We start from the raw sequence: 19,277 nt of genomic DNA, 5'->3' as shown, positions 1-19,277 counted from the left end.
GTATTATTGGGGCTTTGTGGTCTACTTTGGAGAGAAGGATGCATGATTGCTATCCACTTCCATCATTGTTATCTGAACTTACCACTATTATGCAGGAAGAATGGTACAAAATTCCTTTCAGTACCATACAGTCCCTGTATTTATCCATTCTGAGACAACTGGAAGTTGTTTTGAATGTCAGTGGTTGTCCCACAACATATTAGGCATGGCAATGTGTTTCTGGAGTTTCCTTATTTTTGTCCACACCCTGTATCTATAGCCCTATGCTTTTTTACAACTCTTATACAGTAGTCTCTGTTTCCTTAGAAGTTTCCATAGAATGAGTGTGTACCATGGAAAGTCCCTCTCATTATGAACTGTTATGGGTACGTATCTATCCAGCAGAATGTTTCATGATTGGAGGGACCTGCCATGGTATACAGTCACTGTAAGGAAAGTTCTAAAGAAACATCTGTCCAGTGCATGGTCAATTATTCTTTTCAACTTGAGCCATAGTTCCTCTATGTGCTCTAGTCCTGAATGAATACTCTAGAGACGAATGAGAATCTCAGCTTGTCATAAATATGCAAATCCGACGATGACTCTTCTTACTTTCAGTAGCGTAATTTGTTAATGCATCTTTGTTGAGAAGATCCTGGAATTTTTCTGATGTGATTCTTAAGTGGATGAGGTAGCTTCTGGAATTTTCGACATCAGTTTTTTTCAGCAAGATTGCAGAACCCCAGAGCTGATGTCTTCTCTTTATCCAGCCATGAATCCAAACAAGTTTGCTGCTTCTCTTTTTTACTGTTTTGAAACAGATAAGCATGAACTCGGTCACTACTAATTTAATGGCCCAGTTTTCATTTATGATAGGACAATGGTGCTACAGCACTCACAAAATGTCAGAACTGAAGTTGCCCGATGAAGACCAAGAAAGGTTGAATAGGGGGAAAAAATCATGTAGTTGCTAATTTGTATACAGTGGTAGGAGAGAGGGCCACGAACAACTTATAAAAAATCCTGACAGTCGGTATGTGAATGGTGGAGTGGGAGGAGGGGGTTGTTTAAAGGTCACTTGTTTGTGTTTTTCTTGAATAACTTGAAAACCACAGTTTATAGCGAAAATGTTTCCCAGTACAAAATAAGCTACATTATATTTGTACAAGAAAGGTCCAATTCATTGTTTCGTAGGACCAACAGTTTCAGCATTGTAAGAGACGGAAAATAACAAATTGTTAAAACTAGTGTTTTAATGGTGTAAAATTAATGTTTGATTTTAAATGAAGGGAGTTAAGAACAAATATTAGATGTGTGAACCATGTCTAAGTACAGCAGAGCCATATTAAGATATATATTGTGTTGGGGGGTGTAATGGTAGGGAGCTGGGCTATGGCAGATGGTCAGGTGAGTGAAGGCAGGTTGATGGATTGGGGTCATTCACTCTGCTCCTTCATAGGTCTGCAAACTGAAGAGCAAGCAGTTTCATCCCACTCTCTCTACCCCACTACATCACAAGAAACAACTGCAGGGTGTTTCACATACTTATACCAACTTCCCTACCGCTCACCTTATGAATCACTGGTGACACAGTGCACACACACACTTGGCAGTATTTGTTTTCCACCAAGTGTGTTAACTAGAATGTAGGTATGAATCACTAATAATAATAATGCGTACAGACAGATTCTACATAAATCTTTGTACACTGTAGTACACTGGCACAGGGGATTGTTACTCATTCTGTACAGCAGTTGTAGCGTTCTGCTGGGAAAGCTGGGAAAGATAATCACCCCCCCCCCCCCCCCCCCCCAATAAGAGCAGTTTGCTTTTCAGTTTACGGAGAGATTCACATCCCTAGCATTTCCTGTCCATTCTATTGTCTGAGTAGGCAAAAGTTCATTGATCTCGTATTTGTGTGTAAAATATGTTGCTACAAACAATGGCTGAGAAATGTTTCGTTTGTATGTTTGGTGTCAGTGACCTATGTAGTGCTGGTTGGAAAGGGATTGAATGGGTAAATGTGGCATCTTGCTGCTGCATTTCATTGACAGCTTATTGTAAAACCGGTAACCATGTTGCAGTCAGTTAGTGGTGAATTAATGAGTGCTCATAAAGTTTTTTCACTTCTTTAACCATGAATTGTGTTACTGGTAGATTGCTTAAACCTCTTGCATTCAGGGGTTTCTGGCACTTCTAGAGTGTTCTGTACTTAGTGGAGCCACTTACCACACTTTCTTGACTAATGATGAAATATCTGAAAGTCCATAACACCTAGGTGACCTACTTCTGTTGCAGAGAAACCCATTTAAGCCTCTGGGCATTTTCAGGTGTTGAGACAGCTGAGGTAATGCATTTGATACCACTCATGCTGCAAAAAGTGTCCCAGCCACTGATAGGGGCCAGCTGAAATCAATATTGTCTAATACATATTGACAGCACGTTAAACTTGGGCAAGTTGCTCAGTGTGGTATGCAGTTAACAGTCCAGCTGTGGAGCTTTTTTTTTATATGATAGCTCAATTTACAACTGCAGATAAATGCTGACTTAACAAACTGAAAATAACTTAACAAACCGAAAATAACTCCACTTTGTGAACAAGAGCTCAGTGAAATTAGTTTGTCTACTCACATATGAGAACTGAATAGGAAATGCTGGGGAGATGTAATGTCTCTGTAAACTGAAAAGTGAGCAGGACTTGTGGTGGGTGAAGTTGCCTCTCCCAGAAGAACGTTACAGCTGCCGTATAGGATGACTAAGAATTAATTTCCTATCTAGCAGTGTAAAACAGTGTGCAGATATTTATCTAGATTCTGTTGATATGTGTTCCTTGCTTTGGTATTATTATTAACTCATATTTGTATTCAACGTAGGGTTAACGCACCATGTGGGAAGTAAACACTGTCAGGTGTGTGTGTAAATTTCATTGCCATTGATTCAAAATGCACACAGCAGGCTACAGAAGGGTTAAAATAACTTTTTGAAACATTCCGTAGTTGCTTTTTGTGATGTAATGTAGTAGAGAGAGTGGGAAATCGCTTTCAGTTTGCTGACATATGTAGGGCGGAAGAGCACGGCCACAATCCGGTGACCTGCCTTCCCTCATGCGACCACCCTCCACCTCCCACCCACGTCCTATTATACGCCCATAACACAATTTATACCTTAATACGACTCTAATGCACTTATATGTGGTGTAAAAATTTGATAGCTGTTCTTAATGCACTTCATTCCAAGTTAGACATTAATTTTATATAATTAAAACACTATTTTTAATAATTTGCGATTTTTCCAAGCTCTGCAACGGTGAAGCTGTTGGTCCTAGAGAAACAGTGAATCAGACTTTTCTTATAGTAAATTTAATGTAGTTTAATTTTGTACTGGGAAACATTTTCGCTAAAAGCTGTGGTTTTTTAGTTGTTCAAGAAAAACATAAAACAGTGGTCTTTAAACGCCTCCCCAACCCAATGCTCACACCCCACCAGTCAGGAGTTTTAGCATGTTGTTTATGGCACTTCTTCCCACCAATGTACAACAATTTGCGACTACATGATTTTTTTCCCTAAGTGTCCTTCGTCGATGAATTAAAGTGCTCACTGAAGTCGCCATTGTTATTTACGAAACTAGTTTCGCAACATTGGTTTCAGTAAACGAGTTTTGAAAACTAGTGTCTCCGTGTGAGCCTCGCTTAACTTTTTTAGGTTGAGTAAGGTAATGTTCCAAGTTGTGGCCGTAGACGGGCTAATCAGTCCCGACCGACCGCCGACTCTTCCTGTGCCAATGGCGTCATCGGATGCGGTACGGAGGGGCATGTGGCTAGCGTGTTACTGTACTGGTCGCCGTCGGGTTTCTTGACCTTTGTACCGCTGCTGATCGATCACTCGAATCCGGGTCCCTCGCGGAGTCCGGAGGTAGGTAGCTACGCCTGATTCGGGAACTGCTAATTACAAGATGGCGGTCACCAAGTGTTACTAGAATGCACAACAAAATAGATTCCATTCTATGTCTACATGAATCTTAATAAGCGGAGGTACTGTTTTGAAACTAGTGCAAAATATGGTGATAGTTCTGCTGCATTATTCCAAAACTTGAGTGTGATCCAGACTTTGACAGGCTGATAACAAAATTGATTACGATTTATTTTCGCTTATCGATACACTTTTCTCATTCATTCCATTCGCATTATGCGTTGAGATGCACTAGAATTGACAAATTAGACATTAAATTAGCCATACTTTTAAGTCTGTATAATTTGCTAAATGAAATATCCCACAGGTACTTGTATTACAAAGCTGTCATCGTTTGCTCGGAAATGTCACTACTGATGCTAAAATTTTCGAATGAACTACGGAAGTACTCCTTAAGTAAATACATATTAACAATTGCAAATGTATCTTGGGTACTACTCAGTATTAAACGAAATACGCGGCTTTGAAAAGTTCGGTAAATGGTCTCAGAGAATAAAGAAAAGAAGAGTTACAAATAAAGTACTTTTAGTGGCTCATAAAGTAATCGCCACTAGGTAGCACACACTTCTGACATCGATTGTAAAGTTATTGGAAACTGTCACCAAAGTACGCTTCTTGTGGAATCGCTCGATGCGCTGTGCTCACGCGCAACGTCCACAAATCGAAAGCCTTTGAGGGCTAATTTAACCATCGCCATACCAAGGGGTGGGGGGGTTGCTGGTACTTTATGCTCACTTTTTGAAACTGTCGTAATCTAGTCATGTACTTCACATTTTAAATCCTGAAAAAGTAGTTATTATTTTTATGAGTTCTTATACCAGATTCCGTAACTGTTTTGACTTTTTTTTAACTTAATACAACAATTTAAGTCTCCTAAAAGATATCTCTCCACGTTCTGAGACATCGGATTAGGAAAGGACGGGGAAGGAAGTCGGCCGTGCCCTTTCAAAGGAACCATCCCGGTATTTGCCTGAAGTGATTTAGGGAAATCACGGAAAACCTAAATCAGGATGGCCGGACGGGGGATTGAACCGTCGTCCTGCCGAATGCGAGTCCAGTGTGCTAGCCATATAGAACAGTACCTATTTAAAAAGTATGTTGTTAATGAAAGTTAAAAATAATAAACGAAATGTGTTTCTTTTTTGCGGTAGTCATAAAGTATCTCCAACCCCTCCCCCCCCCCTCCTCCCTTTGATAGTACACGCTATGGAAAATGTGTTTGTATTGCTAGGGGTAATGCGAGGAAATAAAAAGAAGTCTGGTGGCGGCGCCACATCTGGAGAATAAGGAGGATGTCGAAGAACTATCACTTTGCTTTGAGCGCTTGGGCCGAGAGAACAGACGTTGCCGATATCCAACAACGCACAGCGCTTCGAGCGATTCCGCAAGAAGCGTTTGCTGGGCAGTTTCCATTTACATTACAACCAATGTCAGAAGTGTTTTGCAGCTAATTGTGATAAATTTGAAGGCCAAAAAAGTATTCTTTTGTAACTCTTGTTTCCTTTATTTTCTAAGATTATTCATCGAAATTTTCAGACGCACCTTACACATTTTCATATTCTAGGTATGGCGTATACGTTGCCACTCAGTGTCACGGAGACACGTACTGCAAATGAGAATATGTATTTTGTTTTTCAACGGGGCATTAGATTCCCAGTTTTCAGGAAAAATCTGCACTTCCAAATGTGTCTATTTTTACAACAGAGCGACATATATAACATGACAGAAAATGTATTCGAAAACAGTGTTGCAAGTAATTTTAAGTTTATTGCAGTATGTACGAAATAAATGCGCCTTCACGATATAATTTAATAAGTTATTCCCAATTATTTGTTACATTTTGCAGCTGTTTCAAAGTTCGTAACTTATGTAAATGAAGGAAATTATGGCTGTACTAATAAAGTACTGCATTATTGTGCTGATCTGTTCCTTCTCTGTTTTGTACAATGTTATAGTCAATGACATACTGTTTATATACAGAAATAAGTACTGTAAATAATGCTTAATCATGTGCAGAGGGAAACATTTTGCCTTACAGTAATTTGGAGGATGATGTAGGCTATAGGAATTTATATGCACACTAAAGTTCTATGCTCAGTTCCCTTTCACACTGCAGCGAACACACGCGAACATGCAACAGCAACCGAGAACTCTCTCTGGAGTACACGCCATGCGCACGGGTGTGCAACCGGCATAAGCACTCGTGTTGATTGTCGGTTTTTCAGCGAAGCATCAGAAGTTCGCGTCCTGTGCTCTTCGGCGCTAGCAGTACACAATTATTTTCCGACTGCAATCTCCTCGACATTTGTTGATATGAGTTGCGTGAGTGATGAAGTGGGTCGATAGGAATGTAATGTTATTGAACGAAGAATACTGATATCGTGCGTGCTTCTGGGATCTAAAAGATCACAGTGAAAATTCTGAAGCAATAGAACTATGATTTGTACAAAATTGCCGAAACACTCAAAGGTCCAACTGGGACGTGAGAAATTCATTGGATGTTTCCATCAGGCGCGAACGGTGTGAATAAGCACAAGCGTTGTAATCTTTTTATTAAGAAGGAAACGCACAATAAATTACCCTGAAAGCAAACGAGTTCGAATATGTATCTACTACACGGATTAAAATTAAAAATACAGGGCGATTAAAAAAAAAAAAAAAAAAAAAACATGGCACTACGGGCATAAAGCAAGGATCAGTGATCGCATACCAACCGGGGGTCGCAAAAGCCACGAGAGGGCTATAAGGTCACGTGTGAGCTTGGCGTCGTCGGGGACTGTTTAATTGGGCCGTACATCCTCGTGGACACGCTTGATGGTCGCATGTATCTGGCATTACTGGAGAGGTCTTGCCGAACATGCTGAATCGTCTTCCCCTGCCTATTAGTCACCGCATTCGATTTCAGCACGACGGAGTCCCCGCGCATTTTACCAGATAAAGTAGGGCCACATCTGCAGGCAACCTTTCCCAGCAGTTGGATTGGTCACGGTGCGTCAGTTGCATGGCCACACCACAGTTACCCAATCTGTCGCCAATCGATTTATTCCTGTGTGTTGGAGGGGGGGCACCCGAAGGGCCATGTGTATGAAACATCCGTCCTTCTGAGCATGATTGTTGCGGTAGCAGGATGTCTTCGAGATACACCAGGTATCTTTGAGAAGGTGCGCCGTTCAATGTAGCGTCGATGTCAGACGTGTCTCGATGCATCTGGACAAAACTTTGAGCATCTCCTGTAGTGGACGTCCATTTCTAGCATGTGATTAAATAACTGCAACGGCATTTAACAGCCCCGAATGGCTTTTGCGACCCCCAGTTCCTATGTGACATAAATGTGCAAAATGTTGGACAACCAATAACGCTAAAGAAAGCTGGCGCTCCAATACAGTTCTAAGTGAGCGATCTCCACGCATCTCACGGTAACGTACAAAGTGAGATACCTAAATTCTTCCTTTCCTACGCCAAGTTGTACATTTCTGTTCACCGTTGCGACTATAATGCGCTGTGCGGGATAAGTTATGCGATTTTACAGCACAATGTTAGCGGCAAAAAAAAAAAAAAAAAAAAAAAAAAAACGGTACAAAGCGTTTGTTTCTATTTTCTTTTCCTCGCGTTCCCTTCCGTTCGTCCCAGCGCAAATTCTTATTCGCAAGTTTAAGTCAGTGATAGTGCGTACAACAGAATCTCCTGCGCATAGTTTGCGTTGGCGCATTTCGTTTTGTTCGCTTTGGTGTGAAGGGTGCTTCGGAGAACACAGTTCTACATCCAGGTGGTTACGATATTCAGTTGATTTCGTCGTCCTCTGGAAATACGCTGAAAGCTGCGATTATGTGTAAATGCTTGAAGCCTGCTTTTCTAAGGAGCAAACAACGTTCGGTTGTGTTCGTTTCGCATATGCTCGTTTGTGTACCGTCAGCTCGCAGCATAGAAAGCATTCGTCTGCTGTATTGCGCGAGATACTTTTTTAAAAAAATTGTAATAAAAGAACGTAGATAACGTACGTGCTTATGAGACCCACAGCATAAAAATATATTTTAAAAAATCACTCTATGATCCAAACGAAGACTTGAGAAAGACGATAAATTCATTACTGTGTTTGCTTCCATCAGGCGGAAACGGAGTAAAAAGGCATAAACTTTTGGATTTGTTTCTATTGAAAGGAATAGCACTATAAAGTTCCTTCCTTGTGAACAAATACCAATATGTATCTATTAAGCTGATTAATGTAAAATTTGAAATATATGGAAGATCATTCTCGTGGCTTAACGGTCAAGGTAGCTGTAATTACATCACAGATGTAGTTAAGTTATTGTGGGAGTTTTGGTGTAAAATCTATCTGCACACCACCAAACTAAATTTTATCAAGTAACCTATGTGGCATGTCGCATGTATTTTTCACATTACGTTAATCACGTTATTGACATTATCTTTCTTAAGTATACTTAAGTGCTTTTCATCTGTCACTGCAGACATCAGCCACTGAGATATAGCAGTTAATGAAATGCAAGGAATTGCCAAGGTAATAGTCTCCAGTTCCTAAGATCTGACTGTAAGAAGTAGACTGTCTTCAGGTTTTGTTGCTTATTGGGTGTCCGGCTTGTAAATTACTTCATCAGGTCCAATGAGAAGCTTTAACGGATATACGTACAAGTTTGAAATAAAGCTTGAGACCTCAGTTTCCTGCACTGCCAACGGTCGTTCACAGGTGCGATGAAGTGCTCTATCGCGGATGTTGACTTTTGTTCGCCCTGCTTGAAACGAGTCTCAACACAACGCTGTACTGTAAACTCATTTAAATGAAGTATTAGATATTTGTTGTATGGTCGAAAAAGATTTGAAATATTTCTAAATTTTAGAATGAAACATAGGGAAAAGCGTCTCAGATTTTTCAATGTTCGCAGGACTGCACGCTGAAGCAGAAATATACGTATATGACGCACTAAGAAAAGAAGAAGAAAGAAAACCGAAATACGCCCATCAGTGACCATATAGTTTGAAACTGGTGGTGGTCCGCGCATGGTGAGTGAATCGCATTAATACACGGTAAAGTATATGAGATGACAAACTTGTCACAGATCTGTTCAGTTACATTTTAAGGTAAGCTCACGCAGCAGCGAATACAATTGTTTGCTAATATTCATGTTAAAATTGTAATTATGTAATGCTGTAGCGTGTGAAATGGCTATTACTTTGTAAAAACAAAAGTTATTCTACATTGTACATGCCACACATTATGTGGTGTTTTCTTAGACTCCCGCGATCTCTAGCAGCACAAACATCTTCGGAAGCTGTTGAATGGGGAACAAAATGGCTGCCTCCTCCCACCCCATTTTTCTCCTGATTTAACGTAATCCTTTTGTGCCCATAACGTCGTGCTGTTGAGTATACTGCCTTTTTTTCTGTTGGCCAATTTGCCATTAATTGTTGCCACACAATCGACAGGTAAGACCATAATATATACATCATAGCTATTGGAAATCATTAAACTGTAGGCTTTCATACGTTTACTATGCGCCGACAACTATCTGAATATTGTAAACATTCTGGCATTTTGTTTATTATAAAGTGTCACACAGAACAGTAGGTTCTCAAAGAGCTCCTTTCAGCCACAGTTTTGAGCTGTGTATGGTGCCTTACATGTAGGTCGCAAGCAATAAACATATTTTTTCATGTATTTAGTTTTATGTTCAGTATTGGTTCAAAAACAGACTATGCGACATTGATTAAGCTGCATCTCAAAATGTGTGCAGCGCATGGTGTTAATGGCTAGCATTGCATATACTGCATATTAAGTCACAATGCCATTACAACATTTTTATGAATCACACACATAATCAAAAACAATAAGCGTCTTTGATAATGTAGTGTATTGAAATTTACTCATTACAAAACTGCTATGAAAATTTTGCAGAGTTAACATACATCTTACTTTGAATGTCAAGTGACATTATTTTGAGTACATCTGCCATTGGTCACAGATGTGTCCAAGTATTTTCAAATCATATCTGGTCACTGTTTGTACATCAACTTTGTCTTCCTCTGTGTTGATGGTATCTAGGGACTTTATTTGAATATGTATTCAGTATAAGGCACCACATACTCATGAAAATTGAAGAAATTCTCTTATGCCCTTGTAGTTTTCTCCTTTATGTTTGGAAATTTGACGGATGTCTGGATAAGAGACTGCGCATTGTGAAGATCTTTTAATAATTGTGCTGGGTACTGGGTGTTCTCTTGTTAATACCTTTAAAGTCTCCAGCAGGCAAAGGAAATCAGAAACAATAAAAGTATTTGAGTCAGAAAAAGTTGATTCATCAGTGGCATAGTCATTTATGAAAGAAAAACTACATGAGGCTACCTGTGCGATGACAATTCTGATTTAACCTTCTGTATGTTTCGTAATGTAGCATATATTAATATTGTAATCGACTCGTCACAAGACTGCTGTGAAAACAATATAAATTGCTAGAAAAATTGTATGAACCTATTTTTTTGTTGCAAGTCAACTTGTGCGAATTCTGAGTGATAAAAGAACGTTGTACAATATAGATGAAACTAATGAGGCAACACATTTGTTAAGACATTGATCTCATATTATGGAGGATGGAGTTCGCTCAGGTCATCCAGATTAAGGGTTTCCTATATCATGGCAGGTTGGTTCCTACAGCATGGTTGACCATGACTTTTCCTACCATCGTAAGACATCTTTATATTATATTCTGTGTGTCTTTGTTTTTGAGCTGTTCAGTTTCATCGTGATGACAAATCTCATATAGATAGTATCATGATCAGTTGTTCTAAATAAAATAAATAGAGCGTATAAGATTTTCTACACCCGTATACTGATTTCAACCAAAATTGGAAGATGTTCCTCTGAACAGGAGTCAGGCTACTGTCAGTAAGGGTACACAATATCTTACCCAAACAGTAAATGGTGAAATATGATGCCAGGTGAGATACAATTTTGTTGCTTTTCAGCATAAATGCGCATGTTGTATTAAGACAGCAAGAATGTTATCTGACACTGTTGGAGTATTTGCACAAAACACAATTCATAAATGGAGGGGGTGAAATATTTTAATTAAATTACTGTGGTTGTAGGATCATAATGCCTACACCTAACATCTCAGGGGGAAGGAAAAAATCTATATCCAATTATAATTCAGGAGAGCGAAAAAAGACGAATTGCTTTCAAATACTGTGACAGTGTTAACACAGCTGTATGAGGAAACTTGGCAGGAGATATATTTAAGGCTCTTTTGAGATGAGTTGACATGTTCCCAATTTATTGATTAAATGAAACAACAAAATGTGGTTTTTTGCATCCCCTCACGTACTAATGACACGAAATTGTGAAGTAGCGTAATGGATACCTATGTTCCTGTTATCGGCATTCTGCAGGTATAGTAAACAATAGAATAATGCTGGCACGCAGGTGCAGAGTCAGTTGCCAATCATATGCACCAGGTTCTTATTTGCGACATAGAAAATATAGAACACGGCTACCTTCAACAGGCGAAATCTAGTTATAAAGTCTGAGATCAATTCTTCGAAATAATTGAGGTACTAAGTTTAATCTGAATTAGATTTGATTTTTCAAGGTGTTTTTCTTTGTTGTTACAACACGGTTCCCGCGAAATAACGGGGAGCTATTCCGAGACAAAGAAGAAACACTGCAACTGTAGAGAGCTCATGGTAATGTGTGGAACAATAACCTTTAGGTAGAGTTTGTTAGATGATAATATGGAACACAAACATCAAAACTGCTATTTTTAAACAGTGAACAGTCAACTGTTCACGAAAGTGAAATGCAACATTTTACGAAAGATGTTCCATAAGTTGTACTCTACGGATTTGGTAAAAGACCTATATAAACGACCATAAAGCTACCATAAAACCATAAGGTTAGAGTGTTGCAGTGGGGAGCGATTATTATTTTTTTTCCAGTCCAAGGCGTGGAGCGGGTCGTTCCGAGATCCGGCCCAGTAAAGAGCCGGCCAATTATCAGACAAGCTGATAGTGGGGCAAATGGGGGATCCCAGTTGGGAATAAATGGGACGGGCTTACCAGTTCCGGCATTCGCCTTAGAAGCAAGGGAAACCTCCCGAAAACCTTGGTCAGAACTGGCGTATTGGAACCGTATTTATTTCTGGGACATCGTTCTTCGTTGAGACGCCGTCGCAGTCGTAAATTAAAATACTTTGTGTGTGTGTGTGTGTGTGTTTTATTAAACGGAGTATAGCGTAGCCCGAGCTCAAGGTTAGGTTGCGACGTGATAATTCTAAAACAAAGAACTTAAACGCTAAACAAAGATTGGTGTTACAGACTGATCTGTTGTGTAGCCTGTCACCATTCCCGCCATATTCAACGTACTTTCCAATGTAAAAATGAAAACTACAATGTAAATCCGGAATAGTGATATTAGGTAATGGACAAACTGCCAAGTATTTTTATCTCTTTTTCGATAATTTATCGTACGTAAACTACGAAAAATGCAAAGGGTTTCATTAAATATCTTTTCTGTGCGTCTACATTTCTGCTTCGCCACTCTCGTTACTGCAGATAACTGCTGACACGCTCAAATAAGACTAAATAACACGCCAAGTAAAATTCTAAATTTCAGTGGGGATTCTTCCCATTCTACTGGACGGAACGGTTTTGATCACCCGTTGTCTGAACTTTAAAGTGTATACCAGCAGTAAGGCTGCGAAACAGTGTAATTGTGAAGTTATTTTTTACTTCAATTTTGAAGCCTCAGGTTAAAAATTTTGGCAACTTGCTCAGTTTCGTGGGCGTTTTCTCTATTTTTAATTACTTGTAACTTGTGGGAATTTCAATCGGAAGGGCATTCGTTGAAAGATGAACGTCGATTTCGATTGTTTGCTGAAGTGTATTGTTTTCTTTGGTTTGGCTGTCGGCAAGATGTTCTTTACGCACAAGCTAAACGGCATTTGCGCGCAAACATGCGGATACATGATCGTCAGTTGTTTGTTGGGTGTCTACTTCGTTATGTAGAGAAACAAAGTTTGTTTGCAGCGTAAATGGGTGTCAACCATGGGCAAATTCCCCGGCAAGCCATCAAAAACGTCGACGCGGAAGCGAATTAAAGTGTCGGAGTGTGTAACGGAACTAGTGAACGAGTCAGTCAGGGCCGCTCAAGTGATATATTATGGCCTTACTGTGTTTAACGAAACATTTGGAAACGAGGAGCAGGTAAGTGGTTATTGTTGTGTTTGTTTGTTAATGCGGCAACTGCACATATTTAGTACAGATTGCCATTTTGCCTGTATTGTGATACTATCTGGGTTTAGTGTTTACGAAAGAGGTTAAGGGCCATATTTGTATTTATGTGTATAATCGCATATCTGTATTGTGTTTATGTCATTGTTTATTTGTGTGTGATGCACTGTCGAGGCGTACCTTGGTAATAAATCAAGTATTTATGTCTCTAGGTTATTGACTTTCGTGGATTCACACATCAACAAGTCAAGGAAGCAGTAGAAAATGCGAGGAACTTCCATAAAAGAAGAAAGTCAACTGATGGTGAAAACAAAGATACTGCTAATTTTATTAATAAATTTGAAAGTGATCTAAAGGAGATTGGGTTTAGTGCAAAGTGCTGTGATGGGCAAGGGAAATCTGATTCGGATAGCATTGTGGTTGATAGTGAAAAATGTTTTGATGGTGGTGGCAAAAGAAATTCAGTGATTGCCGTTAGACGTATGAAACGAATGAGGAAGTATGACGGCAGGACGAGGAATCCACCCTCTGTGAAGAATGTGATGGCAAGGAAACTTTTGCGTAGGGCAAAGAAAACATCTAGTACAACTCCATTGGCTGTCGATAATTGCCAGCAAGAAAAGGGCGCATCAGGTGCATCTCGAAAGTTTGTGCTTCCTAGTCACAGCGCTCATTCTTCTCGTGTGATAAAACCTAATAAGAAATTTATAGATAACGACGCTGTTACTTCTGAAACCTCGACTGGTTTATCTCCTGCAGTAGATCTTAAGAAATCTAAGAGTGTGTCTAGTGAGTCTCTGAATTCGGACATTCCACAATCGGTTAAGTGTTTGAGTACAGTGGAAAACAAACAGTCAGATTCAAGTGATGTCAAAAAAACCTTGTGCAACCTTCGAACTGCGAATGTGAGAAGGGAAAGTGCATCCGGAAATACTGTAGATTCCTCAGGCCTTATATTGGAAGGAAAGCGCAAGTGGAAACCTTCATATAAATTAGGTCTGCAGTTGAACTGGTACGGTGGTACAGCTGATGGTGATGATACTGGCAGAAGAAGAGTGAAACAAGATGATAAAACCGAAAGCTCAGCACGTTGTCCAGAAAAAACCACCTCCCCTTCCTCTACAACAATCAGTGCCAGTGTAGCCGATTTTGAAATTCGAAGTGATGAAAAACAAAGTAGTACTTTTTCTAGGTCGCCAGGTAAAGTGATTTTACGGCAGGCACGTCTGAAGCTCAACACACAATCGTCGTCTGTAAATGACGGTCCATTCAGTCATGGCTATGGTGAGTACACACCACCACTGCTGCTACTACTAATACGGTGTACTGTTGTTATTAATGTAAGACAACGTGTTACTATAACTAATGTGGATAAAATGTTTAAAAGTAAGGAAATAAAGAACGTAAATACCAGTGGTAATGTTGCACATAAACGAAAGCTAGTAGAGTAACTGAAATGTTTTGCGACATTGAAACCAGTAAATTAGAATAGTTTGCATATTTTCGTTTGTTTAATTTACATGGAATTATATTTTAGGTAATTCCTCACTTAGGAAACAGCTGAGAGTTGTATTATTAGAACATTGTTTGGTGTTCAGGTACATAGGCCGGCATATCTTGTAGACATTAGTTTTCACTATTTGGATTATTAAGTACTCTGTGCTCCTCACAGAATATTCATTCACAGATGAAATTTTTCAGCAATCCTTTTGAAATTAAGAGTAATATGCAGATTCGCAAATATAATACTAGAAGGAAAAATATTTCTACTCTCTTGTATTCCAACTATGGCAGTAAAAGGGATGAGACATACAGATATAAAACACTCGCAAAACGTTTGCCTGGCTTCTGCAGCTTTTTCAAATGCCAATTTATTTATATAAACTATCTATAGAATAATTATTTGAGACTGTAAATAAGTAGTAATTTTCAAACCTGCAAAGAAGTGTACACTACAATTGTTGTTCATTAAATGATAAACATTATCAGTCTTCAACTGAAATTATTATTTATTTTTCACTATTGTCCAGTTTAGGCTATTATGTGATTATCAAGTGATAGTTGATGTGCACAAGCACATATGACCAAGCTATCCAAGCCACCAGTGTATGGTGGGCTGAGTAAAACTTACTCAAAGTAGTCATGCATACAATCAGTATAAAAGTAATTTAATATTAGCTACTTTTTGTACCAAAGTGCAAACTTTGCACAGCTAATTTTTGCAAAGACCTGTAACCATCCTTGGCAACATGCAGCTATCATGTAGTCAGGCCGACTATTTCTTCATTGGTTCCCATAACTTGATTTTTACGGCTTAGGTTGTCAGCTCAGTGCCATCCCCCAGTGATCTTATAGTGTTGATGTTTTTTTTTTTTTTTTTTTTTTTTTTCTTCTTCTTCTTCTTCTTCTTCTTCTTCAATGTTTGGCTCCCCTTTCTCTGTAATAAATAGTGGCTCTGTAGTCAGCTTTGTAGTTAAAAGTGCTGATTAGATTGTGGCATAGTCTCTGCCTCTCTCCTCCATTTGTTAATACTGTGGTGACAGACTAATGATATCTAGGTTATGTTGAAACATGATAATTTAGTTATCATTTAGTAATGTCAATGATCACAAAATAAAGAGTATGGTGACAAACTGCTCTGGAGGATAGCCCAAGATTAGTGTTTACTCTAGATTTTGTGCATGTTTCCTGCTGCAAGGTAAATATAGAAAAATCTGTTACGTAATAGACAAATTACTGACAACTGTGTTGATGCATATTTTGCACATTTATCATACTTCAACTATGAACAATGCAGAGATCTGCAAGTTTGTCACTTGTAATGATCTGTGGGATAATTAAAGGTTCAAACTCATTTTCATTACATTACACTTACAATTTGACAGCTGTCACCTGTGATTTATCATTGTTATGTCCTATGAAGATACTGTTGTTTTGTTATGCTGCCAATAAATCTCTCTTCTATCTTATATTGTCACATTGTAACTGCAGTCATGAATGTTGGAGTCTAGTTTAGCCTTGTTCTGCGCATCCACATCACGCATTCTACTATATACCGTAAGTGTTCAGTAGTGTTCTGAGCACTCTGCTGTGAATTTCGTAGACAGTGAAACCATTAAATGTGATTCTAGGTACCGATTGAGTGAATTTTCATTCTGTTTGTTGCAAGTTATCCTCGCTGATGGTGGTAGCAAATGACAAATTGTACATAAGCAAGCAAGAGATATAATTTGTGTGGTATGTGCTGTCTTACCGTACAAAGCACATGTATGACCTTATGGCAACAGTCATGGGGAACTCACATCAATGCATTCCCTGTCTGCCTTGAGCTGTGCGAATCACCCTCATTCATGAAAGAGGCTGTAGGACAAGTGACTAATTTGAAATTGGACCATACTGTTTGTACTTAAAAAGTCATATTAAAGCACAGATTTTCTAGTTTTTTTTATCAGCATGCAAGATGTTGATTTCCTCAAGTTATTTAGCTTGTAGGAGAAAAACATCCACTAGACAGCCATTATCCAACCCCCCCCCCCCTCCCTCTTTTTATTTGCAGACCAATTTTGGTTACAAAGTTTGCTTACATTCTGTTTGATGTATTGTGATCACTGACATCACACAAGAGACTTTCTGTGTCCTTACCTTTTTGTTACTCAGGTTTGGCTGTCATAATTATTCTGTGTCTTCTGTCCCTCTGATAGACAATCTTCCCTAGGGCTTAGTTTCTTCATATCACTTAGTATGTTCGTCAGCCTGCTGGTTTGAGGCCTTCGTCTCCCTTTCCCCTGTGTAGCCATAGGATGATAATTTTTCATGATTTGGTCTTTAAATCATTATATTATTTGAATGTGATTGGGCTGGATTCTAAGAATAGAAAATGTGAATACAAAGTCTTAGGGTCTAGTGCAGCAGGGGATACAACCCGTCGGCTTTGGACAATGACGTCACAAGTCGCCAGAGAGCAGTTTACCATTTTCGCTTTTGCTGTTATGTTTCAGTTTCGTTTTTTTACTGATTGCTTAATAAAGTGGATCTGTTTATTCTATCTCGTGAGATTTTTTTTTTAAAAAGCCAAAAAACACTTATCAACCACTGAAGGGAGCTACAACACTAAGAAGAATCGCTTCTCGATTGGCGACTTGTGACGTCATTGTCCAAAGCCGATGGGTTGTATCCCCTGCTACACTAGTCCCAAGTCTTAGAATAAGTTGAGTTGTTGAAGTGGTATTGAACGCTTCAACTATTCTAATGGTTTAGTATTTCATATGACAAAATATTTATGAAAGACAATATTTTTGTATGTACAGGTATATTTAGGACACCTATGTATCGTTCGTAATGATAAATTGGCTCATAAATGTCTAGGTAGGTCATGGGCTAGTGAAGCTTAGGAAATTTGCATGTTAATTACATTTCAGCTGTACGCAAATATACTAAGGCATTGTTTGTGTAACTTAATTTTTTTAAAGCTACATTGTATTAAATAAATGTATAAAGACGAGATAATTAAATGGCCTCATTTAAAAATAACTTTGATTTGCAGAATTTTAGATATCACAGTATGTTTCTGATGTAATCTATGAGTTGGAGGAGGGACAAAAAGAAAAATTATTTTCAGATTGAGATGGTACTTTTATTTATCTACTGTGTTAATGAAAACTCTTTTAGAAAAGACTGATTGTTCATGTAGATGCCTGTTGTCTTGCACCTAAAAAGCTTAAATGATAGAAATTATACATGATTGCTGTAGTGCTGCATTAGTGATGGTATGTTTTAAGTATGCTGGTGAACTTACTTCGTGTGAATGCGTAGGTTTTATTGTTGTTCTCATACGAACGATAGTTTATATTTATTCCACATTTCTCTACTTAAAGAAAAGGGGAGGGGTGACACTACCACAGTATTGGAGCCCATGAGGTATACTTTGTGTACACGGTCTTTCAACTTTTAAGATCCTGTTACTGATCCATTTAAATGTGTAAGTAAAAATAAAGGTTGCAGAGAGTAACAAAAAGAAGTTTTTTTGATAGAGAATTTGTGATACTTTGGGGCACTGTCATCATTGAAAGGTGTCTCCAGATTACTATACAGTATGCAGCACTTAACTGTGAGGAGCTGCACACAGATGTAGCATTTCTACATTTGTCTTCATAATGAAGACGCTCCATTGTGTATGCACTTCTGGAACTCAGTAACTTCGAGTTGAAAACTAATTTAGATGTCATTATTCTTAAAAATCATTTTTTATTGTTTGGTAAAGCTATTAGTATTTGCCAGTAGTTGTGTAAATGAGGGTAATAAAATCTTCTGTTAAAGTTAGTAGCTTCTCTAGTGCCGGTATGGGAATACAGCCCTTTTGAATGATGTTTTGATTAAATGACAACACGCCTGCGTTCAGGAACTGTCTCACTTCTTGCTGGACAATCTAATTGTTGATTTATCTCACTTACCGAACTGTGTTATTCATTTATTTAGGTGTGTTGTGGTTGCTCTTCTCTGTGGTCATATATCTTGCATGTGGAACACACTTTTCTCATCCTGTGAGCCTTTGCAGATATTTTTACTTTAGCCAAAATATCGACAAGTTCTGAAACAACAAGCAGAGTGAAAATTAGGAAATAAAATTTAATTTAACCAATAATAATATATTCAATGAAAATTTTTTAATTTTTTTCTAATCACCAAACTATTTAATGCGCTTTTGAGCCAGAAAATATAATGTTTACAACTCATCAGTCATTGTAGGTAATGTAAGACAAAATGGTATGGAAATACACACTAAGCCTCAGAACATCCATCAATCCATTTATTCCACTTCTGTTATTTCCCATGAATATATGCTAAATACATGCCTCATCGTTCACACAATTCCTTCTGTTACTAGGTGATCAGTATTAGTAAGTGCTTGAGAGGTGGTATTGCTATTTATTGGCCATGTGCAAAAAGGATTTGGTCAAATAATTTTCAATATGAAACACAGGTACAAGTGAAATCAATTAGCTAGTGCAGTAATTACCGATTAAAAACCTTAAAAAACAACCAGGCAAGCCGTGGTTAAGTTTGTGTTTCTTTTTACTGGCAGATTAAAATAGC

The 19,277-nt window shown here is 38.5% G+C and overlaps 1 protein-coding gene across 1 annotated transcript in view; it reads left to right on the top strand.

Annotated features, from left to right (window-relative positions):
• The first annotated feature begins 12,998 nt into the window (after window positions 1-12,998).
• Window positions 12,999-19,277, top strand: part of LOC124555974 (histone-lysine N-methyltransferase trithorax) — a 220,142-nt gene continuing 213,863 nt past the window's right edge. Inside the window, exons 1-2 of the mRNA XM_047130020.1 lie at window positions 12,999-13,157; window positions 13,397-14,468. Of these exons, the coding sequence (XP_046985976.1) occupies window positions 12,999-13,157; window positions 13,397-14,468 (1,231 nt within the window). The remainder of the gene's footprint in view (window positions 13,158-13,396; window positions 14,469-19,277) is intronic.

Source organism: Schistocerca americana, chromosome X (genome assembly GCF_021461395.2).
Source record: "Schistocerca americana isolate TAMUIC-IGC-003095 chromosome X, iqSchAmer2.1, whole genome shotgun sequence".
NCBI lineage: Eukaryota > Metazoa > Arthropoda > Insecta > Orthoptera > Acrididae > Schistocerca > Schistocerca americana.
This window is presented reverse-complemented; position numbering and strand designations above follow the sequence as displayed.